Source organism: Ptychodera flava, chromosome 9 (assembly GCF_041260155.1).
Source record: "Ptychodera flava strain L36383 chromosome 9, AS_Pfla_20210202, whole genome shotgun sequence".
Classification (NCBI taxonomy): Eukaryota; Metazoa; Hemichordata; class Enteropneusta; family Ptychoderidae; genus Ptychodera; species Ptychodera flava.
The window spans coordinates 10,218,312-10,243,927 of NC_091936.1; the positions used below are offsets into that span (position 1 = coordinate 10,218,312).

General features: G+C 37.1%; 2 protein-coding genes across 5 annotated transcripts in view; one reads left to right on the forward strand and one right to left on the reverse strand.

Annotated features, from left to right (window-relative positions):
* Positions 1-9,881, forward strand: part of LOC139139943 (DNA-binding protein RFX6-like) — a 37,410-nt gene extending 27,529 nt beyond the window's left edge. Inside the window, exons 10-17 of one of the 4 annotated variants that reach the window (XM_070708906.1) lie at positions 286-445; positions 776-920; positions 1,369-1,463; positions 2,270-2,387; positions 2,968-3,090; positions 3,397-4,194; positions 5,391-5,609; positions 6,838-9,881. In XM_070708906.1, coding sequence (XP_070565007.1) covers positions 286-445; positions 776-920; positions 1,369-1,463; positions 2,270-2,387; positions 2,968-3,090; positions 3,397-4,194; positions 5,391-5,609; positions 6,838-7,049 — 1,870 coding nt within the window. In that variant the 3' untranslated portion in view covers positions 7,050-9,881. Of the gene's footprint in view, positions 1-285; positions 446-775; positions 921-1,350; positions 1,464-2,269; positions 2,388-2,967; positions 3,091-3,396; positions 4,195-5,390; positions 5,610-6,837 lie in introns of all 4 variants that reach the window. The other 3 variants (XM_070708908.1, XM_070708907.1, XM_070708905.1) reach the window with 3 other exon arrangements.
* Positions 9,493-17,392, reverse strand: LOC139139944 (U11/U12 small nuclear ribonucleoprotein 35 kDa protein-like). Its single transcript, XM_070708909.1, has 5 exons — positions 17,273-17,392; positions 16,130-16,283; positions 15,124-15,222; positions 13,180-13,393; positions 9,493-12,317 (listed from the first exon to the last, which is right to left on the reverse strand). Exons 2-5 carry the CDS (start codon positions 16,238-16,240, stop codon positions 11,521-11,523), a joined length of 1,221 nt encoding a protein of 406 aa, XP_070565010.1. The 5' UTR covers positions 16,241-16,283; positions 17,273-17,392; the 3' UTR covers positions 9,493-11,520.
* Between the last annotated feature and the right edge of the window lie 8,224 nt (positions 17,393-25,616).

The window sequence follows — 25,616 nt, forward strand, 5'->3', positions numbered from 1 at the left end:
GATGTAAGGGGCGTTATTTGCATGCTGTACATCAATTTGAGACTGTCAAGTTTATGTGCTGTTTGTACAGTGCTCATTTCAGCGATGAGTTCAATAGGGCAATGGATAATTTGTGAACTGAAGCCCCAAGTCATCGGTACTACACACACAATTTATCAATACTATCCGGATCTGATTTTACTGTGAGATGTTCATATTTACTCTCTCTCTCTCTCTCTCTCTCTCTCTCTCTCTCTCTCTCTCTCTCTCTCTCTCTCTCTCTCTCTCTCTCTCTCTCTCTTCCAGTTTATTAGCCGACATTCGTAATTTCGCCAAGCATTGGGAGCATTGGGTATCGGCGTCGTTGGAAAACTTGCCCGATGAACTCACCGAGGCCAAACTGCCCATCGCTCGTCGTTTTGTACAGGCTTTGAAGAGGCAGACATCCTTTCTGCATTTGACTCAGGTATTCAGCCCACATTTCTTGAATTGAAAGTAGCGTTCGCGTTCAAGTTTTAGGCCAGATATACTAAACTATTCAGTACAGCTGTTTGTAATACCTACATACCTAAGCTATCATAGATAGAAGGGAAACAGATTTTTTGTGACATCATTCGAAGTTTCTTATTGAAACTACAGATGGTCCATGAATCGAACTGGGTGGGGGTTGGGGTACAATGAACCGATTGAAACAAGTATCATCGTTTTCACTCCACATGATATTGAAAAACTATTGGCACTTGTAAGAATATGCTCAGCTCAAAGATGGTTTCACATGTGTTCTGTTCTTTATTAGACATCAAGGCCTGTCCTGTTTGACCAACAACTTGTGGACCAGATGATAGGCGACATTGATAAAATAGATGCACACAGTATCGGTACACAGGCACTGATTTCATCGGCTCACGAAGTCGACCAAGATGCAGACATGAATACAGAACGTAAGAGTAACTATGGTAATCAATTGTCATGCGCAGTGTAATTTAGATCTTTGTAATCAGACGACACATTGTTGTCACTGGAAGTCTAGCCTGCTCTTTATCTAATACACCATGTACTCTTAGTGCTTCGTAACAATAATGACAAGAATACCCACGTAAACTTTACCCTGCACTGGTTTTTTCGCTCGCATCGCTTATGATTGATTATTTTCTGTGTGTGTGTGTGTGTGTGTGTGTGTGTGAGAGAGAGAGAGAGAGAGAGAGAGAGAGAGAGAGAGAGAGAGATTACCATCCTGGCCTTAATTCATCGACAGTTGTAACTTTTTTATTGCTTGTCATCTCGCCGCATTTTGCATTTCTGTTGCCGCACTAATATTATTGCTAGCCCTCGCTTATGTTGCCTTTTATCGGCTATTTCTTTAAAACGAAGCGTGTACCACCGTTTCAGTACTGAAGGAATTCAAAGAACTTCTCAAGAAGCAAGCAACCGTCGAAGCTTTCACCGAATGGCTGGACCAAGTCGTTGAAACCAAAGTGATCAAGGTAATTTGCATTCTCGTTTGTTGTTTCAGAAAGGAATTAACGAATTTAAAGTAGCCTTCAAATGAAGTCGAGTTGATCCAGGTTTATTGTTTTCTTTTTTTTTTAGTTTCGATTACTCGTCGACACAATAAGAACTATCGATCATTTTTTTAGCTTTAAACATTGTCATTAATTGCATCAATCATTACTATCCTGATATATATCTAATACCTTGTTTTTTTCAACATTCGTGGTTTTGATTTACCGATAATCAATGGGCGAGAATATTGAACTCACTGAAAATGATGTTTTGGCATTTTCATTAACGTTCGTCATAGGTCTAATCAAGTCTACTCGTACTCTGATCACATGGTGCCTAACATCAAAATTGGATATTGGTCTGAAACTAAGTTTAAAGATACCTGAAAAGTGCATTAAAATCTTGTATGTTTCCATGATGTTATCCCACTTATGACGTCATATCATGATGTCGATTATTATATTGTGACTTTTTAGCGATTTTTGATTTATTTTCACCAGATTCATAAATTGAACGCGTCATTCATTAAAGTCATTTGTAATCTATGCCCAGCCGAAGCTTCTAAAAATTCATACAACATAACCTTCAGACTTACCTTGGCGCCATTTTGTCCGGCGGCCATCTTGTCACCAAGACTATGACAACAAATAGTGTATCGACGTCGGCGCCAGAAGGCCATATATATCGAAGGGTAATTTATAACAAGCTTCAAAGGGGAATTTAAATATGTATTTCGTTCTGAAATTGAACTTTTTCTCTAAATTTGCGGCATTTTGTTATTTTTAAGCCGAGCAAACAGAATGGTCGATCGATGAAGAAGAGAGCGCAAGATTTTCTGTTGAAATGGTCGTTCTTTGGTGCACGAGTGATGCACGCTTTGACCCTGAACAATGCGCAGAGCTTTGGTGAGTTGGTTAGAATACATTAATTATTGACAAACTCTAACAGTTGTGCTATCGAGAGAAAAAAATATCGATGGAAACTTGGTCTTATGCAGAACTATTTATCCGGAGATTGATTTATTTGATCCAATTAATCGATGTATGAGTCTAAAATTATTTCAATGCCATTATCTACATCGACATTGACAAAATTGTGTGAGAAATCTTTGTTTTTGTATCACGTCACATTTTACTTTGTGCCCTGGGCAAACAGTCCGAACTTCCAAAGCATTTGGATGTGTTCATCATGAGTCAAGACTCAACTTGTTGAGCTTGTCGAGTATATATTTCCAAGCGTGAAATATGAGAACTGTAATATTTCAGCCCAACATGTCATGATGAGAGAGTACGAAATATGTCATTTGTCACAACTGTGTACATGTCTGTCATTGGTCTGATCTGCCATCATAAAATACAAAGTAGCACCTGTCAGGGTATGAGAGACCGCTATACATCAATCTCTGATTTCAGACTGATGACGATAAATTGTGTCTTGTTCAAGATGTCTTGAGCACAATTTTTTACCTCCATTGTATTTCTGTAGGTTCGTTCCATCTCATTCGCATGTTACTAGACGAGTATATTTTGCTGGCAGTGGAGTCACAGTTCAACAATGACAAGGACAACGAACTACAGAATTTATTGGAGAAACATATGAAAATGACGGGTAAGATGTCACTTAGCAACTTTTTGTGAAAATAAATAATATGTTTATTATATATATATGTGCAATTTCAATGTAAAATACAGCACAGTGTTTTCATGTTGTTTGCGGTGGTGGTGTTGTAGTTAGTTGCTGTTGTTCTTAGTAGCGGTGTTGAAACTTTGGCGCATAAATTACTGCATACGTAATACATAACCTAGCGAATAAGGTGAGTAAGATAATACTGGTGGGCTGGTATTGCTTAGAATTTAACTGTTCATTGATATATTAATTTGAGTTGATCTGAAGTGGTGTTCTGCTTAATTACAGATGCAAGCAAACTCCATTCAACTTCTTTTACAGATCCCACTAACCAACCGAGAAATCGTTCAACTCAGCCCGGGACATGTTTCTTAGCTAATCGCAATGTCACCCCGGGACGGATGACCGCTCACTCGACAGCTAATCAAATACAGGTTTCATCCTCGTCTTCATCTGTCAAACGTGAAGACGCTAACATTGTGGACTTATCACAGCCTCAGTACGGTCCTACCGGGGTTTCAACGTACCCGCTGCCGTATGCCGCTCCGACAGACCGCGACTCCACATTTGCTGTCCCATATCATCCACACAGCCAGCCCTATTCACAGACTTCAAGTGGAAGACCAAACATGCTTACGCCACCCATCTCGCCCATTGTCATTAACCCAATCCGTAACCCGGTCATAAACCAACGCGGTTATCCTATCATGTCAAGTAACGGTGCGAATCCATCCATAGTGGCTCCTCATGCAAGTGGCATACCCTATTCTTACATTCCAGCTCAACCCAACGATACCTATCCATCTTCTTACTCTTATTCTAACCCTCCATACGCTGCCTCACCACTCCGCCCACACGCCACCTACTCGAGCCCGTACCACATGAAAGACTCCGAGTCGCCGTACAGCTACAGCGAGCCATCGTACAGAGACGACAGTTACTACAACAGCTGTGCGTACCCACCCACATCGCATTCGCCAGGTAGCAGTGTCATCCACAGCCAGAGTAGTGCTACACCCGGCAGTGCATTCAACATCGTCGGCAACGCGCCATCCAACTACAACGGCTATCAGTCAAGTTCGTCCGGTAAGTGTGTCATTGATGGTTAGTCAATATGCAGATATTTAGTGTTTAAGCTTAATTATTGAAACGAATAAACTCGTAAAAGTATATGTTTTGGCTTATGACCGAACACAATTAGGTACGCCAACAATTACACATATGTGAAGTATTATGTATTGATACAAATAAATATATGAAGATTCAGTGGTATTTAAAGCAAATTCTTTCAGTCAAATGATCTATGGTATAATTGGATTGTTGATAGCCTGTAATTTGTCATCTATGATGGGATGAGACTTGTGTTTTATCATGAGATTCGAGGTTTGATGCTTAAAGCTTATATAGTTAAAAGTCGGACTGCATTGCGCGTGTCCAATGCGAGATTGGCCAATGACCAAAGAAGTCGACATGTTGATGAAACGGAGAATTTCAGGAAATTTTCTGAGTCTGTATCGTGCTAGTCTCGGCGACCCAGACTGCTCTGCGGGGCTTTCATCTCCTCCCCCCCCCCCCCCCCCCCCCCGGATGAGAGCCCCGCAGAACAGTCTCGGTAACCTACTGAAACTGTTATCGTGCAGGTGACCAAGGCTCTTGTTCTTCACCAATATATTGGATCATATGACTTTCTGGCATAACGATACAGCCTCATGGAAGAAACCGATGTACTACGTTAGTGTCTGCGTGGATGGAACATTTCATTCCTTGGATGGGGGGGGGGGGTTACCATAAAATGTTTTAGCGATGTGAGACATAAATCCATAGCAGCATTTGGATCATTTTAAAGCAAGACAGCAGTTACATATTTAGACCAAGAGGAACACTTATACGCAAGCGATCAAAATCAAGTGTTGCCATAATTGGGCGAGTCGCCTGCAACGCCAGAGTGGCAAAGTTCAACGACCAAGGGATGAAGATGTTACACGCGAGAATGGTAAATAATAGTTTTTGGGACAAAGTCACATAGATCATAAAAACTGAAGAGTGGTAGACCTCATTTGGAAACCATAATGTACAAGACATTTTACACCAAATCTTTAACCGTATACCACGCGCCAAAGGACAGCGAGTATTACACAACCACCTATGGGAGAAATTGCTCCAAGAAGTCCTAGTAAGCCACTTCAGTGTTACTTTCACAACAATGCGGCCGAGCAAAACGATCTTGTGTAGAAAATTGGCTGATATTCAACGCAGCTCCCCATCGCCTTTTTTTCTTACAGGTTATTACAGCAGCTATCCTCCACAAAGCAAAGCTGAGCACGTAGAACATGTGTCTGTCATAAGTAGCGCCCATGGAGGACGTGTAGATCCGGGACATTACAACGAGACTACCGATCCACTTCATCTGTTGGACAGACCAACCAGGCGTACGCCGCCGAAAGATGCCGGTCCTGCCCTCTACGGTCCCAGGTCGTCATCGACATGTCACAGTCCAGTAGGTAAGAAAAGGAAAGACTATGACGATTTTGTATTGACCTTGAGTTGTGATCGAGATGAGAATATCTTGTCTGTCCATTTGTTCAATAAACAGAGAGAGAGAGAGAGAGAGAGAGAGAGAGAGAGAGAGAGAGAGAGAGAGAGACAGAGAGAGAGGATGAAATGCATATATTTATACTTTGTAGTCTGAATGTTTTCAACAATGTACATTGGTGTTATTTTATAAAAGTCTTCAAAAGATATACTGGCGATGTTTTCTTGTTCTTAAACAAAAATCGTAGCTTGTATCCTTTATTTTAGGATGCCTTTCCATAGTACCAATACCATGAAGACATTGCAGTAAAAAGGGAAAGTTTGATTACTAGTTCGCGTGTGAATTATCTTTTTGTGTATTTCCCATTTTTTCTCGTCTCTTTGAATTGATTTATTCTACTCTAAAACCATGTTGAAAATCTTTGTGTTCAAAAATTAAACATAACCTGCATTTGTGTGATGTCTGCCCACTGTCACTCCTATGTGGAGGTGACCTTGGTCTAATAGTATTGTTGACAGCGTAAGTTAAGTAAAGACTAGCACTCATTTGTCAACGATAACATTGCATGAAGCACGAAATGCGATGGATTTGCCTGGCTAATATTCTATATTTCAGTATAGTCAGGGAAGCGGAAAATGCCCTTTTTATCGAACCAAAATATTGAAAATGTAATAATAATTTAAGGCTTTTGTCCACTTTAAAAATTCCAATTAATCTGTCCTATGATCTTCGCCCAACTTTCTGTTCTCCTGCCACAAGCTTGTCGAATTTCTGTCGCGACGTTGGTGATGTGTGACTTATCAGCCACTGTACAGATGTTCGCCCAGAAAAAATCTGTTCTGTCCATTTTTGTACAAGATGACTTTATTAAGGCTACATATATCAAATGTCAAAAACACTTCCTCTATTTGGAAAACTATCTGTAATTACGCAGGTTTACGTCAAAGTCAGATATATATGTCAGTTATCAGACTCGGTACATCAATTAGAAAGGTTAGCCAATAAAATCGAACGATATGTTACATCAAATCAAATCAACCCGTGTTTGTCAACAACCGAATAATCTACCATACACAATATTATCAACTTGATATTACGTACTCTGAATGTTTCGTCTAGCATCACAGTGCGCATAAACATAACTGAGCGTATGTTGCGTGTTTTTTAAATATTTTATTAAAACTCTAATTTTACAGGCCAGCATCCGCAAGGTGTTTCGGCGACAACTTCCAGTGGACGTACAGCGGAGGGAAATCTAGGTACCGATGAACTGATAAACATGGGACTGAACAGTATCTTTAATCCGGAGGGTGATTTGGATCATATGCAAACGAATCCTGGCCCGCCGCCAGCGACCACAGATCACGCCTCGTCCTTGCCACCTATAAACACCGTATTTCTCAGCTAATGATCCGTACTTTTATTGCCGTCATGCTGACGAAACGGACCAATACAAAAGTATGTGTCCCTGATCTTTGCTGAAGTGGTGGCTTTCGTTTTTTGGACGACGCTATCGGACTTTGTGAATAGCAAGATGCATCGATGTGAATACGCTGATCATTTTACTACCCGTTCCCAATCACATGCAGTTCTCACGTCGATAGAAATCGACCGAGTGTTTTTAAACTTGAGTGTTTTATAACTCACACCTTCCATAAGGTGACAAGACAGCTAAATATATCATTGTGGATTCTTGCCATTTTAACGTTAATTATTTCATGTGTTTCTTTTTGTCTATGTATTTTAGCAAGTCTTTTTAAGCAAGTCTCGTAGATCTTCTACCTCAACAGCGCCCTCAACCGTTCGCTTCTGTCCTATAGATCGTAACTACACATATTATTTGTGTAGCGTGGAGTATCCTCAATAATTATCGCAGTCAGATATTCATCTACACAGTACAAGTTAAACAGAAAGCAATGTCAAAATAATCGAAGTTTCAGTCCGCAAAACCAGAAATCTTGTTGATGTATTCTTGCGACATGTTAAGACAGCCCGAAATAACCAATTTGGATTATGCTTCTGGCCACTAAGAGGATTTTGAAGTTGAATTTTCAAAATACAGGCAACAATTTGTCTGCCTTTTAACGGGTGATGTTAGTATTCAACGCCCAGTGACAAAATTTAGAAAAGTGTGGTTTCTATAAGCACCTTACGAATGGCATTGTTAGTTGTTATTTTTATAATTGTAAGTTATTTGCCAGCTTTATAGTCTCTTTAGCTCCGTCCTGCAGCAACAATATACAAAATGCGTTGGCTAGTAAGAGTTTCGTGAACACATTTTTATCGTATTCTTTTGCGAATGCAATGGTTCTGCTGCAACGTACGTAATACTTTGATTTTCTTATCCCAACAACTGTATGCGTATTTCTTTGTTTGAACAATCTGAGTCACGAGTGAGAAATGGTTTCTACCAACATATCGTGAAAGTATTGTTGCTGACAACTTCTCAAATTAGTGAGGGGAAAAGTTTATTGCTATATTCAGAATGGGCGCGTTTGCTGTTCAGTTTGATGTGTTTTGAGTACAGTGTCCACAGTGGCACTATAGCAAATGTTTATACCTCTTCACGTCATCACTTTTATTGCCAATTTTGAACATATTATGTAGAAACCTAGTTTTGACAAAAACGTCACCAAAACTACTCAAGAACATCTGCATATCAGCAGTCAATTTTAGCGTTAGCTATCAAAGAGATTCGTTTTACCGTTTAGGGTCTGGTTTTGCCTCTGTACTGGCAGCATTTCACTTGACCACTTGGTGGCGCGCTTTACAGCACACTCACCGTGACCGTCGCCAATGCGATATTCGGTGAAGTCTTTGAAACATCTGCAGGTTAATATTAAGTAATTAATAAATAACTTGCATATCCTTTGGAAGTTATACATCTCGTAAAATGATGTAGGTGACAAGATTGATCGGACACGCGTATCATTTCTAGAAGCAAGCAAATAATCAATGTAAACATAATTGATTACAATACTGACACCACCACCACCAGACCTATTGGTTAAAATTACTGACGGTTTCTCTCATTGTGTGAAAGACTCCGTCAAAATTTGCTAGAGTTTTCTAAATGTGTGCCTAAGTATGTTTTTGACCAAAAATATGACAGCTACATTAATCTTCTGTTGACAATCGTTCATGTTGATTCTGTATGAAGACATACCGATCTCAAAACATAACTGCTGTTCATAGACAAGTGAACATAAAGTGAATTAGAAACCGAATGACTGCATCGCAAAAAGAATTACGGAAATTAAATCCTGCAATATTGTAGTATTTATATATTCATACATTACTATAAAAACTGCAATGTTTTGTATACCTTGGGGGCCTGATATGTGCCGAACCCCCCAAAAAGCGGACTACCATGTTTTTGTTAACATGATTGTCTTATACCTTTGATGTATCCAGAAAGATTTGTTCATTTATCAGTTTCATTTGTTTCTGGCAGGTAGTGTAACTACAGATAGCTCCAGATATCTTCTTTCTTTCGGTTATTGTTATCTTGTAGATGAGGGAGAAAAAATCACAACAGATTGTTATACTTGCTTTAGAACTGTACAGTATGGTCTCCTCTGGACAAAACACTTGCTTTAAAACAGTCACAGGTTAAATAATTCTACAAAGATTTATTACCATTCCAGGCTATAGTAAGCGTGCTTCATTTTATTGAGACAACAGAATTATGATATACTATTGTGTGAGGACGTCTAATTTTAACGGAAGTAGGAAATAAATTGACTGCAACCAATCCATGCAATAGCTGAGAATATCACTCCATACACAAGACGTGAATGCCAAATTCCGAGTGTCTACTTTTTATAATAAGAAACACAACAGCTTGTGACTGGGAGAAAAAAAGTGTTAAACAAAGAGTTTATTGTATTTGAATTCTTCTTATATGGTGTCATATACTATCAGATTTGCTCTTTTATCTTTGAGAGTTTCTAAATTATCATTTGATGAGCATAAACATGTCCTTTGCGTTTCTTTCAAATACAAATAATCTTGCATCATGGGAGTTGTATTTTCTGAGATCCTGTCCAATGATTTACCATGAAATTATTCACAGATCACATTTTATAAAATTTTTGAAATTACAAACAGTATTTCTTGATTGGCATAATGCAAGAATTTTTTTGCCAAGATTTGTTGGTATGCATTTTCAATCAACATGAAAGACAATTTTACTGTGTACTTAATCTTCCATGAATAAAAAGTCGACCATTGTATTGTAGTTTGATTTGTCACATTTTCTTTATTTCTGTCTTCAACTCAGAATGCAGAATGTTGCACAGGATGATTGGCAAAGAAATGGATTTGATATTGTAATATCAAAATAGCATATTTCCGTCATCTACAGTAATATCATTGACGGTAGAGAGTTAGACTGAAACATCCGTTGCTTGAGAACGCTCTCTACACTCCCCTCCTCTAAGAGGGGGAGCGTATAGAGCGCCCTCGAGTAAATGATCTTTCAGTCTAGTAAAGAGTGGTCTATGGTAATACACCTGGCAGTCTTAGCTGTAATAATTGCAAACCCAGTCTATCTCTGCCCTTTCTTCACACAATGGTTTGGCCCCATCATATTGCTCACTATGGAAACATAGGAACTTTACAAAGAGGAACAGGGGTGAATGGTTGGAGGGGTAAGCTGGCTATTAGCTTTACCTTTGGATAAATTGATCTGCTGGATACAACTTTAAGGGGAGAACAACTTTAAGGGGAGGACTTAGACTATGTAAACAGTCGAGGTCAACAAGAACAAATGATTAACCTGGGATTGAAGATTGTCACTTTAAATCAGAAAATATAATTACTGCGATTGAACATGACACATTGCACAAATATCTTACACTAGCAAAAGAAGACAAAACAATCTGCCTTTTGTGTTGACATTTGCACAGCTGGAGTTTGGCAATATTTTGATTACTTCTATGCATACTATGAACATGAGAAACCATATTCTGCTCGATTTCCTACATAATTCATTCGTTTTGTGCCCAGTGTATACAAGTAATAGATTAGCATTGTTTGAATATACAAATAAACCAATAACGAGTCAAGATCAATGTAAAACGATTTAGGGTCTATGGTAAAACATGTATTGGCCTAAAATATGTATGGCACACAGACAGCTAAAAATTCATGAACCATGAACTGTGCTGTTGTATCATTGGAGGGCATTTCATATGCAAATCCTTACAAGCAATATCAATGGATTGCCATGACTGTCATAGTTTTAAGCCAGTTGTCTTTCATCCAGCCATTATCAGTGTCCATTTCATCTTGCAACCTATTCACACATATCAAATCAGTCTTGTGTCAGCATAACTGAATTCCTATGCTAATGAGTACAGAACTGGACAACGGTGCTACATCAAGTTGTCAAAAATAATTAAGGTAGTACGCACCTCGAAAGTGAAAAACAAACTATTGTTCAAACTTTTCTTATGGAATCTTTCAAACATTCTCTTTCAAAATCAAGAATAAAAATTGGGGGTCATCGTGCAAATTTTTGTACTAGAGGAACAAATTACCCAAGATTTATTGATATTAAAATTCAAAATGGCCACAATCCCTGTAACTCTATGGAGAGAAATAAAATTTTCAAATTTCGAAAAACTAAGCCGTTGAAAAGTTTTCTTACACCAAGAGCTTTAAAATGAACCCTAACAAGTTGTACATCAGACAAGAAATGTAAAAGTTTGAGAGTCTGAATATCTGTCCTTGAGGTGCGTTCTACCTTAAAATTGCAGTACTTTAAAACAAAGACAAAAAATAATCCCAGTACATCACCAGCTTCTTGACAAGACAATACACAGTAAAGGGTAACTGATTCATGTATGACAGACCATCTACAATAATGTCTCACTTCATGTCTTCTCACTCCGTCTCTTTTTATGTTTTTTTCTCTTCTTGTGATGTCTACTTCTCCTTCTATCTCTCTCTTTCTCTCCATCACTGTCTCTGTCTTTGTAACTATCATAATCACTCTTTCTGTCCCTATCTTCATAATATTCTTCTTTCTCATCTTCTCGGCTAAGTTCATCACTGTCCACCACTTCTCCTTCATCTAAATCATCTTCCTGTTTTGTTTCTTGTTGGTCTCTGTCAGGGTATCTCTCTCCCTCAGAATCTCTATCTTTGCCTCTCTCTCTAGATTTGTCCCCAGAATCCCTCTCCCGGTGTTTGTCTCTGTGTCTTCCACTGTATTTATCTCTGTGTCTGTCCCTGTATTTCTCACTTTCCTTTCTCTTTTCTTCATCTCCTTCAGAGTCAATATTTTTGTCACCTTCATCATCACTCATCCTGTTGCTCTCTGTTCTTCTCTCCCTTTCTCTTTCAGTATCTCTGTCTTTTTCTCTGTCTCTATCTCGATCTCTTTCTCTATCTCTGTCTCTACCTCTGTCTCCATCTCTGTCTCTATCTCTACCTCTGTCACTTCCTCTTTCGCCATCTCTGTCTCTGTCTCTTTCTCTTTCTCTGTCTCTGTCTCTATCTCTATCACTCCCTCTGTCTCTATCACGCCATTTGTTTCTTTCCCGGTATCTTTCCAGGTTTCTTTCAATGGGAATATCATCGGGCATTGCGGATATGGGTGCCTTGAAGGGTCTATCCCGGCCACCAAACCTCAATTGTCCAGATTCCTTCCGCCCGCCAAAGCCTCCTCCTGCATTGAGAGGAAAGTGCAAAATTAACAATGCATTTTGGGTATGAATAAGTATGTTTGATTTCTTGAGTAAGATATTGAAATGCAAAACAAACAATGATCTAATTGTCCGGTGAACACCAAATTCAAGATGAATTTGTTCTGCTCTGATCATCCTGAAAACAGTTTGTTAGGTATTTGACAAACATCATTTAAGGTAGCTAGATACCTTATAGACACTTTCAGATTTTATTTTTTTCTCTCTTTTAGAAGTCCCAAACCCCAATAAAGTATATATTTTCTGAAAGCCCTGATATTGGGAAATCCGTTCTTGCACAGTACATAGTCATTATTTGCATAATGGTCACATGACAAGCGTTTTGCTAAACCTTCAAAAATTGGTGTTTCCTCCCTTTAAAAATCTACACGCTGCACAATTTCCCGTTGACATTTGTGCATTGACAAGCTTTGGCAGTACCCTTTAAATCCTTGTCTGGGATTTCCTTTATTTGCTTTTGTTTTTTGTTATGCACTATTAAAGGTGTTAGACTAAGGTGCTTTTCAAGGAATTGTAATTCTTGCACCATATATTTTGAATGGAGACTGGCAGAAAGAACTGCAGACACAAATTTGAAGGGTATTACTAAGGCTTGTCAATGCATAAATTTCAACCGGAAACCGTGCTGCGTGTTCGCTAAAGGGAGGAAAAACAAATTTTTGGAAAACGCTTGTTACGTGACTATTATGCAAATAATGACAATGTAGTGTGCACGGTGGCTGCCACTTCCAATTTTTGCCGTGCTGACTTCCCGTGGTTGTAACAGAGGGTACACTGCTCTGAAGCAATAAAAATATTACCAATAGATAAATCAGGTAAAGTTACCTAATCTTCTTGGAATCCAACCTTTTAATTTTCGTTCACTCTCAAAATCTACCAGTATTTCTCTCTCATCCAAGAATTGTCTGTTACTGTTCCTATAAGCTCTGTCAGCAGACAACTCATCTGAATACTCAATGAAGGCATAGCCTTTAGAAAAGCCTGTCACGATATCTCGAATCAGCCGAACGTTTTTGATTTTGCCATACTTTGAAAACAGCTGTGAAAGCAGAAAAAAAAGAAAAACATGAAAGAATGGTAAATCTACAAAAAAGTTACTATTGTCGGCCGACTCCTTCATTGTGTACTACAAAACAAAGTGTGGTTATTTCTTCTTACAATCAACTATCCTTAAGTGTGATGCTATGCATGCCTGCGAACACCAAACCGTTTGAGAGAATCTTTCCTGTGGTAAATTCACACCATTACTACAAAAACAATTTCAAGTGTTTATAAGCTGGAATGGTTGGTCTGAACAGAACATCACTGGCATAATTTTTTTTGAAACAGAATAAACCATGCATGCAAGACTGAACAAGACTTTGTCCACACTGAACAATTTTATAAATTAGCATAAGCCTAGGGGGTCTAGTTGATTTGATAAGCTATAGCAAGGCCCCCTAGGGAAACTCCATTGCTATCATAATATAGATTTGGCCCAGTATTATCCAGGTGTGCTATCATGTCATGTGACCAGTGACAGTATCCTTTGAACAGCATTTAGGATCATTATGTGAAAGGTAAAATTTATAGTACTGTATATTATTATACACCTGCGTCTGTAACCTATGGAGTTTAGTCGTACAGTAAGTTTCAATATCAGAGGACGCAGAGTCCAATAACTTTGACGTGGAGTATAATAACTTTAGGCGTTATTGGACGCTATTTAAACTTTGACCTCAACACACCTTTCAACGTCAATGCCGTGAAGAAGGAGCGATGATTTTAAATTTGTAACAAAAAATATACTTCTAAACTTTCAGTACTTCACAAAGTTAAGAATGGTCAATCCAAAACCTGTGAATTTGAGTGAAATTATGCTGCTGTCCTGCGATTTCTACCATGTGCGCTATGATGTGCGTTTTGGAATTTCATTCTGTGCACTTTGCAGATGTGCTCAACGCATTCCCAGTCTGCTTGCGATCGCTCAGTGCAGTGCGCAACAGGCATCCAAAAAATGCTTTAATTTAGACTTTTTCCAGGTAAAATTGAACCAAAAAGGTGTACAATAATAAGGTTATTCCCAAAATACCAGGATTTATGTCTGAGTACATTGTACTCTTCAGTATTGTCCTTGACGCTATGTGGCTTGGACGATACCTCTGCTGCACGATGTTCTCAGACATAAATTCCAGTATTTTGGGAATAACCTTATAATATATGTACAAAATGTACATAGTGAGATGACAAGAGACAGTTAAAGGGGACATTAGCTGTAACATTGGAATATTTTTTTAACTATCTCTGTTTTTAATGTCTACTTTTTTCTTGTTCATCTCCAAAGGGATGTTGAGAAACACACAGTGTTGATCTTGTCAGAGTGTGTAGACAGCATTGTTATTGTTGACAAGTGATTTCCGGTCCGGACTAGAATTCAAATGTAAATAATAACTGTGTATTCTACATGTATAGATTCTGTGATGACAAGCTACATAATAGGTGTTTGAAAATGCTTTCGGTAGTAGGTTAAGAAACTGTAGTTGACATACAAAGCAAAAATGGTGAAAAAAGTCATTACAAGTTACTGCTACTGGGGTTTCAAGGTTGTGACACAAACCTGTTGATACAAGCTGAACTGGTCTTCATGGAGTCTTCAGCAACTCACTACTATACTATCTATTCAACCCTTAACTCTCAGCTAACAACTCCCCGAGTTACTGGTAATTAATCTTGACTTCTGCTTTAAGCAGAGCAGTCATTCATCTGAGAAACAAAGCTATAATACTTTACCTTCATCAATGCATCTTCATCGGTTTTTCGATTTAATCTTGCAACTATGATGGTCCGATAAGGGTCACCAGTAACAGCCTTGTTGGGTTTATACTTAGCCTATTAATTACAGAGATGTAATACATAAGCTGACTCGGTGATAGAAAATGACAATATATGACAATATATCAGATATACGGAACATACACCGCTTTATGAATGCTTATTATCCCTAAACACTATTCAGTCAATGATTACAATTACTTTTGTTTCCAAGGGCAGTGTTTTTGCTAAGGTTGGGCAATATTGGTGAATGATTTGGGGAACCTCAGTAATATTTCTGCTGTCCCCTAATCTGATTGCATTGGCATACCAATGGGAACCAGAGTAAAATGACTGGGTAACCCCAGTAACATTTACCTGCTTATACCATCCTTTACAATAACACTGAAGAGGTATGGTCATTAGTGAAATGACATTTGTGTCGTCAGTTTTAACCCTTTTCCTGCAAGACAGTAATAACTGTATCACTTCCCCATCAGCCAAGTCAGTAAAAAGCGGAATTGACCAAAACATGACGTATTTTCACCCAATTGGCTTGGTATGTTATAGCATCTTTTGTCCAAAAAAATCAACTTTACAGTATTATGTTTTCAACAGCCTTCAAATGTACAGTATTATGTTAAAATACAACCTATGGGATACGTTATGTTTCATTAATTTTAACCATCTTGACCTGGTGGTGAAATATGGACTTGGCAGGAAAAGTTTTAAGGTATTGGTTGTGCTTCCTCTAGCCAAACACTCCCAATGGCTGAATGAGGCAGTTAACTATTATAGGGCCACAAAAGGAGCCAATAACCAAATTCCCTCAACACACACATAGTGCCATTAGATTAGTAATCAATACTCTCTGCACTTCTTGAATTACATCATAGCATTGCTCTTTGTCAATTTTGAGATTAACTTTGTTAGAGACAAAAAACCTTGACACAGACTATCTGAAAAAAATCTCTTGAGGGCTTACATTCATGGCTCTTTCAACAGCTTTATCATGGGGTATGGTATCAGTCCCATCAATACTTCCAGCTTTTAGTGGATCGTACTCATTTGTAAACGCACTCCATGAACCCGACATCTTGCTTACAAGTCTCCAACTTCTTGTTGTAACTACAAAGTATCTTTAATAAAATGACATAAAATGTTGGCGTCAGTATATGATGAACCATCACACCAAACCAAACCTAATTTACACAGAATGGCTATTCACCCCACAGTGGGGTGAATAACATGTTAGCTCAAAGTAAGTAACAACTATAGCAGCTGCTCCTACAGATGCCATCAGAAACAACGTCTATGATGAAAAGTTTGTCTTCCTTCATGATGATTATAGTCACTGAATCGGTTCACCTGTTCAGGTTTCACACTTTGAGGTTTTGCCTGGAATCAGAGTCCATACTTGTACTACAAGGCAAAACCGGGTTTCGCATCTGACAGCCAAAACTTCCATTTAACCTCGAGCTATGGTGCAGAGGCTATGCATATATCATATGCACATATGCCAAATTAGCTGCAGTACTGTAGTAGAATGCAGATCGAGCCGAGGTTTTGCCTAGGTATTTGGGTTGCAGCTGCTGCCAAAGGCGCTCGTGAGTGCCACAGGTATGCTGTGGGCTGGGTAATTTTAATAGTGTAGAGTTAATGCTCCGTTCCAACGTTCTCATACGTATACTAGTATCCTGAGGACTGTAAACATAAACTCACAGTTACACAGCCCACAGCACGCCCGTGGTTGAGTGGGCACACAGTCCATGTAGCCGACAATGAGATGCAAATGATATGCGGTAAAGGTCTCCTCGACTAACTTTCAGCTGGTTGCTCACTTTCTACTATTTTTATAGTATTTTATACAAAGGCACAGACTTATTCTACCTTCAACTTAAAACTGATTGTGATTTTGTAGCTCGTTCTTTACTAATTTTCATACTTTTTGGTAGCCGGTAACAGATACTTCGTGTTCGTGTCGGCTACATGGACGATCTGCCGGTGAGTGCACTCCACATGTACGATCCCTAACGCTACCGGCCGAACACGGAACGACAGCGACTGCGAAAAGCGAAAACGAGGGACAAAACATAACTTAGTAATTGTTAATATGGAGTCTTCTCACCTGTTTATGTATTGCAAATATTTGTACTTCTATAGCAATGTTACATGCTTTTGAAGAGCAGCTTTCGAGACAACGAGACAAGTCCTGCTGCCGGATGTTGATTGAATATGACCTTTGACTTTTCTGTAAACGGTTATGCTTAGAATAGATTGCCGCCCTCACTCGTACGATTTGCAAAATGTTTTGTTTTTGTTCAGTGAAGTCATCCTACAGGCCAAACGTTTAGAAACACCACTTTATGTACCATGTATCTCATTTGAAACGAGTTTATTTTGGAAAAAAGTAATTTTGTTAGTACTTACTCTCATTCTTACATGCAGCAGCTATTGAAATACTGACATTAAAAAACTGGCACTGGTTAAAATCATGATAACAAAAATCGAAATGATTCTCATTCCAAATGTAAGAATTTCATTGCCATAATAAAGTGTCATTTTCTTGAATATTATTCCGAGAATCAAATGTGAAAATTTTACAAAATTTCATCCAGCAAGAGTTCCTAAGGATGACCCTGTTCACGTTTTTTTCAAAAGGTAACGACATTTGCATTTGCAAAGTTTTGAGGCAAATTTTACCCAGTGTTGGTTAAAAGTTTGTTATGTTTATATCGACAGTCACACAGCCTGTGATTTCTTATGGTTACCCTCTTTGACTTGTGTGGAAATTGATGAAAAATTTGCATATTTACACCCTTGAGGATTTTTTCTCAATTGCGCTCAATTTTATTCAAAAATATGCCTCTCTGAAATTGTTTATTTAATTTGCTTTTATAAATTCATTGGGATGACCTCAGCACAATTAAAACATACTAAAGTTCTGTTGCATTGCATTTCCCATGCACATGTTCTGAACATCTTTGCCCATCACAGTGAGTCTTGCAAAAAAAAAAAATTTCTTGAGACAATATCAGACATTTATTTGGGAGACTCCGGAAGTATAATGTTTATCTAATAAATACCTTAACCAGTCAATATTGTGCAGCCTATTCCACTTGAAGTCACACTGTCTTCCAGTGTGGACATGTCAAAAGGAGATCTCACATGATATGTCAGAATTAACACACCTCTTTTGGTCTCTACATCTCTGCTGTCGAATATTGTAAATTATTTTGTGTACATTGTAAGTATAAATTCCTAAACATTTTTATCGGATAAGACATGCGAGAGGGACACAGTAGATCACTATAAGATATCATTTCTCTCTAAGATGAAATAAGTGGCTAGAGCAGTTTCATGTGATTTTGCAAACCCTTATGGGTGTGAGAATTAAGTACCATGATATTCCAATAAACAGCATCGTCTTCTCTGAAGTTCCTCTTATTTAGTTCCAACCATTTTCAAGTCCCCTCTCCTTTTAACATACACTTAGCATGACACAACTGGAAGGAGTTGATAAAGGTTGTTGATGCAATCAGAGAGGTACATGTGTGCATGAAAATTGATGTGAAAGAAATCAAGACCACACAAGATTTCCAAATTTAAAATACAATCTTTATTTCTATAAATACCTTAAATATATATATTATACAGTTACTAAAGACATCCATTGAAAATTCTCTGTATAAATTAACCAAAAGTCACTTCCAGATATTGATATCTACATTAAATGCTGCTGGGAGAGAAAGATAACATCCTCAAACTTTGCTGTTCAATAAATATGTATAAACAGTACATCATGATAAATTGACAGTCACAACATAGACAGTCGAGAAACAGGATGGTAAGCTGCAACAGTTCCTTTAAACGGTCTATGCTGGAATAAATTAGGCTGTCGTATGATCTCGCAAAACATGCTTGCAGGCTTAGTACATTCAGTGTGTCCTAAACACACCTTTTTCGTAGCAGAGAATAATCACATTCAGAAGGAAAGCAAATTTCTTTGTCACATCTAGGAATAAATCAATCTTTAGAATAAGGGAATCCGATTTCAATCGGAAAGACACCTTTATGCTGAAAATAAGTTCAATGAAGTTTTTTCACTGCGAACTACCGGATGTCGAGCAGCAGCTATCGCCCAGCTGATAATTATGCAAAAATTGATTCACATGTTCTAATTATTCCAAAAGAGATCGCTTGTCGCTTCTTCACAGTTCTTTTGTTCTTTGCAGTAGCTTCCCATCCTCTTTCTTGACTGTCTATGGTCACAATAAGCGATATAAGAATATTGTTTCTCAACGACAGTGGTAAAGCAATCTGAAATATACACTTGGAACTAAAACTGAAACAATACTCAATAAAAACAGCTCCATTTCATCAAACATGTATGCCAATGGCCTAAACTTGAATACACATAGCAATCAAAGAATTGAGAGAAGTAGAGAATTGTTCTGTGACACAGGCTTACAGCTTGTGTTTATTTCCAGAAAAGGTCAGAAAACACTGCCTACAAATTTTGACTGTTGTAGGTATTGCGTAGAATTCATTCCAAAACATGTAGTTTGATTGTAGTTGATGGGAACTGGGCACACTTCAACTCTTCCAGGCACACAACACGCTTAACGGTTTCCTTTCGGATATAATCTGTGAATATACTTCATGGACAACATTAATGGTCAGTGAAATGACATAATACAACAAAGAGACATACCTTCTCCAAGAGCTGGCCATTTTATTGAAGTTTTAAATATCTTGATGATGTAAAAATCCAATCTTGTTCTCTAAAACAAGGATGTATGTACTTACCCATGAATCTTTGGAGACTGTTAAGCTATTTTTATTTTTTTTTCAATTTTTTAATTTTCCATAAGAAACAAAGCAACAAAAGGAAAACAAAAGAGTGCACACGAGTCTAGTGAAGCTTACTTAATTTACAAGAAGTGAGAATCTTTACATATCAATCAATGTGTTTAAGCTATCCCATTTTCTGTAGTGAAAATTGAGTTTGTTTTTCTTTTCAGCAATATAGAACTCTATCTGCCGGTTTTGTTTTACATAGAACTTCATACCGGCAAAGGAGGGTTGTTTATTCTGAACCTTACATATGTAGATATATCGTTTAAATATCAAAATCAAATGATTCAGTGGCTGTTTACAATTTTCTAAGAAGCCAATAATGATATTTTTCTCATTACATGGTACGTCTTTCAATACCTCGCAGTGAGTTTGCAGACTTGTCCAAATATCCTGAGCCTTCACACAATAAACGAAAAGATGAGAAATTGTCTCTTTGTGCTCGCCACATAAGGTACAATTTGGGGAATCTACTATTTTCCACTTGAAGAGTTTGTCATTTGTGGCCAAATAGTTGTGGAGGATTTTAAACTGGAAAGCACGCAGATTTGAAGAGAGTGAACATCTGAAGGCCAATGAATAGACCAATTTGCAGTCTTCCTCTGTCAAATTATATTTAGCCATAATTTTGGGTTTGGAAGAAGGTGGCCGAGATATTTTATTGACAATCTCTGGAGACTGTTAAGCTATAAACATTTCTTCTCAAAGAGTAATGACTATTTTGACAATCTTAAGCTACAAAGTGATTACCGTGATATTGATCGTTCTATTTGTTTTGTTGACAGTTCCTTCTCCAAAAGTGTACATAGTGTAATTAAAGCCCAATTAGCTGTATCTTTTTTGGGTTTTGGTTTTTTTGCAATAAGGTGGTTTGAAATCAATTTATGGAACTTATGTGGAAATGCAAACTGAAGTGTGACCATATAACTTGTTTAAACATTGGCAATGAATGCATAGCTTAGATTTTACCAACTACATAATTTTCCAAGTTTCAATTCAAATATGGCCACCACACATTGTCATATGTGGAAGCGTCAATCAACTTTATCCCAAGGGATTGAAATAGTGACAATTTTAAAGACAATATGGTTTAATAACAGGAATCCAAAACATCTTTCCAAAGATTTAATGGTAGTTTTTAGCAAATGTAAAAAACCAAACATTTAGAGAATTTCCATTCTGAATTTAAAAATTATCTTCTCTGTCAATGAAAAGCATGTTGTGTGAACATCTTCATTTACAAAGTATAGGGGTCATGATTTACATTTTCAACAAACAAATTATCCCTCACCTTGATAGCTAGTCATGCAAGAGAATTGGAATATTTCATTTGTTACAGCTTGAAGTAGGCAACACAACCAGTGTATGACATTATAGCTTTTCACTTGTACATATCCATCAAGTTTTCTATATACTAGTAACTATAAAAGAAAAATTCAACGCTTGACTTGCTCTCTGAGTTTGAAGTCAGATTACATTTGTCGAGAAGTTAAACCATCAAGTCTTTTAAAAATATATTGGATTGAAACAAGATTTTAAAATACATCACCTGGCAATGTCACTGTGCAAGTACACTTTCAGAGAGAAATATAATAGGGATAGAAGTAATTGGAAGAAATGCAAAATACATGCTGTCTTAAAGCCATGTTGGAATACATATGCAGAATAACACTGTGTACCAATGACAATAAATTCAGAGTGTGAACGATTGCAGAATTATTGAGGTGACAATCTGGCCCAGCACAAGGAAAACAATAAGTCGATGGTATATGCTCCTTTGGTAATAACATTTGTGCAGTTGTAGTACAAATGAGAATGCACTAGTTTTGAGAGCGACTGAAGAGTGCCATGTTGAAGATTCTATGGTACTATGACATTGGTATTTAGGGAGGATATGATTTAAAGTGCAATTTTATGTAAGAAGTAACTGTGTAAATTGGTAGTTTTACATGACAAATTTTATACACTAATTGTTTTAGGTGTACATCTCATCCTAGACATGGTGAATTACAAATATCATGATTACCATTGGTCAATACCTCTCAATTTGTAGACAAAAATTTTATCATAACTTTTTGTTTGGGTAGTTCACTCCTTGAAAATGCAAGACTTAAACTTTTGCTCAAACTTTCCTAAAACAAACTTTCAATCAGAAACAGAATAAATATCAAGAGTCACTGAGCAAATTTTGGTTGTAGAGAAATAAATTACCCAATATTTACTGATATTTAAAATTCAAAATGGCTTCCATCCCTGTGTTATCAATGTGGGGAAAAATAGAATTCCTGATTTTAAAAAACTAAACCGCTGAAAACATTTTTTTACCCCATAAGCTTCAAAATGAACCCACACAAAGTACTAATATCTGTCTCCAAGGCGTATTCTACTATAAGTTCACACATCAGTAGCACAATGTACATGTACAAACAGAAAGCAATAGCAAACTGATTTAAAAGTGTTTGAATAATTACCTCATCTACTATTTCATCAAATTTTAATCATCAACTGATAATACATTTTGCAAATAAGCTCTAATTATGGTAATTGCATTTTTTCAATTATTATATCATGTCTTTTTGTTGAATGATATTGAAATTCCAAAAATTGAAATTTTGAAACAATTTTTTTTCCATTTTTGATCTATCTAAGTTGCTAGGGATGGCAACTTGGTCAAACTTCAGTAAATGGTGATGGAATTTGAATAAGGCTTAGGCTGTGTTCACAAAAAACAGTTGGGGGGCTGGATGAATTCAGGGGGGATTCAAAAATTTTGGGGGTAGTAGAGGTGGGAGGGGGGAATTTGAAAGTTTTGCTATACCTATAGTGGAGGGCCTGAAAATTTTTTGGTTCCCTTTTTTATGATTCATTGGTTTGGTGGGTAATTCAATGAAAATTTAATAACATTTTAGTGTCATCCGATTGGAATAATGTTTTGTAATAATTAAGATCGGGAACCATTTTGTTGCATTACATAGTTTTGTCTCAAAAAAATCTAAAAATGTATGAACTTTGTAAATAAACAAAAAAGTAGGCCTAGTATTGGTGCAGATGCTGCAACTATTGATAACTTTTTCAATATTTCTATGCAATATATCAAATACAGCTTCTTTCTGTCTCCCTTCAGCATGCTGAAACTCACAATATTCATTTTGTTGACAAAAGCCTGCATATATGCATATTGGGTGATAATTGAATTAGAGTCCAGACTGAAAATCATTTGTCAATGACACAAATGTGTGGTACATTTTTAAAGGTGTTGGCAAGGTGAATATTGAACAGTTCAACATGCTGTACAAGTAGAACAAGAATGCAGTTGTTTAAGCTGAACAAAATTACAGCAACTGCCCTGCTACTGCCTAGGGGCAGTGTCACTGTCACTGCATGCTGGCAGTGACAGAGATAACTCCGACTATGAAGTAGCTGAAGGAGAGTTTGGGTCATGTGACGCTCATGACAGTGAAACATACTTGTACACAAGATCAGACCAGAAAGCAACACATGGAAGACCAGAAGACTTGAAAGTTATCAGGGATTTTTGATTTATGGCATATAAGAGTAATTAAATATTAAAGCGAAAAGATGGGGTCACCTGCTTGATTTTCTACATTTTCACATTTTCATCGTAAAATAACAAGAGTAAAACTTCGTACAGTAAAGACTCTAATTTAAATGAAAAAATGTGTGAATTAATTTGATTTTACAAAATTTACCATTATTACACCAAAAATTTCAGAGATTATTTGATCTGATTTGCAATGACTTTCAACACAGACAGGGAGAATATTGTAAGTATTCAGGGTAAAGTGTTAATCATGCTAAACCTGCTGTGAGTTTCTCATTAAAGTTGTGGTCAGCAATCGCAAAAACTTTGGTAGAATAGAACCACCTATTTGGGAAAGGGATTTATAGTGAGGGTTGATCGCCACATCTTCTTTAGATGAGTAGGTACCACAAGTTGTGCGTTCATCTCTGATAGAGAAATAATTGATTATTACTGATTACAAGATTATGTAAATATTACAATATTTATATCTTTGTCATGTACAAGGCTCTGTGATATATGTGTATTGCTATTTATAAGAATCTTTTAAAAAAATAGTATTAGTACTATATTTCTAGGTCATGCAAAGTTTGTTGTGGTAACTTATGGTATTGAATAATGCAACTATTGGTTCAGATTTAGAAAACTTCAAATGTTATTCATCAGACCACCACTTATCAATAATATATAAAAAAACTACATTTCAACAATCATTTCAAAATAGGAAAGTTGCAAGTTACTGTTTGAGAAAGAAGGTGTTCCTTTCAAAAACTGCCGAGAAAATGTCAGCTATAATGATAAACATGCCTACAGCGAAATTCTCATGTATGTAACTGACACTCTAGTTAGTATTGGGTTGATACTACTTGCATGGGCTCATTTTAAAACTCTTGGAATAAGGAAATATTTCCCCATAGATGAACACAGGGATGGCAGCTATTTTGAATTTCTGTAGCCAAATGTTGCTCAGTGACCCTTGATTTGTATTCTTGATTTGTTGAGGAGAATGGTCATAAGTTTCACTATGGAAAGTTTGACAAAAAGTTTTCATGAGTGAATGATCGCAATTAAAATACACACCAATTTGTTCTGAGTAAACAAGCATAATTAGTTCCTATGTAAATAATACTGGTGATGTTGTCACATTTTGATTACATTTGAATGAAATCATCCTTATGGATGTTGAAACCAGAGAGCATTTGAACTAGACGCTAATGATGATTTTTAGGCCCTCTGTTGATTATAGGTAAAAGCGTGTTTCCAGTATAATTTTGGGGAGGTCTTCATTTTAGTTTCATTTTGCAATGTGGCAAGTGGGCAAGAAGGCTGCAAATACTGCATTTGTCGGTTACCATTGTTTCTTTCACATGACAGGAATAGATTTGAGCTTGTGAGTTTATAACTTCAAAAATGAAATTGATTGCAACATGGCTATGTTGCCTGGTTGAAAATTTATTCATTGTTCAGAAAATTATTATCAAATTATGGGCATAGCGGAAACACAGTTCAATGTTCAATAATTAATTGATGCAGTATCATGATCTATTTATATCTTTGATAATATGCTATAGTATAAGCTTCACATCTGATAAAGTTTAGGGAGCATCAGTGACTTTATTTTACAACTTAATATCTTTTCAGGAATAAAAATGACATTATATCATACCTGTATATTGAAGGCGCAAATACAGCAATCTGATCGGGTGAGACGTGAAAAGAACCATAGTATATTCGCGGTATACCATGGCCGGCACACATGCAAGCTCTCGGCTTGACCAAAAATCTTCTTTTTTTAATGTTCCATGCCTGAATTTCAATATACTTTTACGATATAATAGCAATAAATCACACCCAGCGATGCTATACCACAAGATTTTGACCAGTTTACAACATATAAGCACAAGCGATATGACTTAAAGCCGCACTTTTCAATCCCAGGTTCTCGCATTAGTGGAGTTCTCCTCCCAGTCAAACGCTTGGCCAGTACGATGTTTGATTTCTATAACATTAATTACACAAACTGATCTCAACCTTTTGTCACATTTTGCTAATCCTGCAAACAAAGTTTATGCAA

Excerpts from the sequence above, each read along its gene's own strand:
- LOC139139944 (XM_070708909.1), bottom strand. The coding sequence starts at position 16,240 with ATGTCGGGTTCATGGAGTGCGTTTACAAATGAGTACGATCCACTAAAA. Across the intron at positions 13,394-15,123 it reads ATGAAGATGCATTGATGAAG|CTGTTTTCAAAGTATGGCAA; the intron begins GTAAAGTATTAT and ends CTGCTTTCACAG. Across the intron at positions 12,318-13,179 it reads TTGGATTCCAAGAAGATTAG|GAGGAGGCTTTGGCGGGCGG; the intron begins GTAACTTTACCT and ends CTCTCAATGCAG.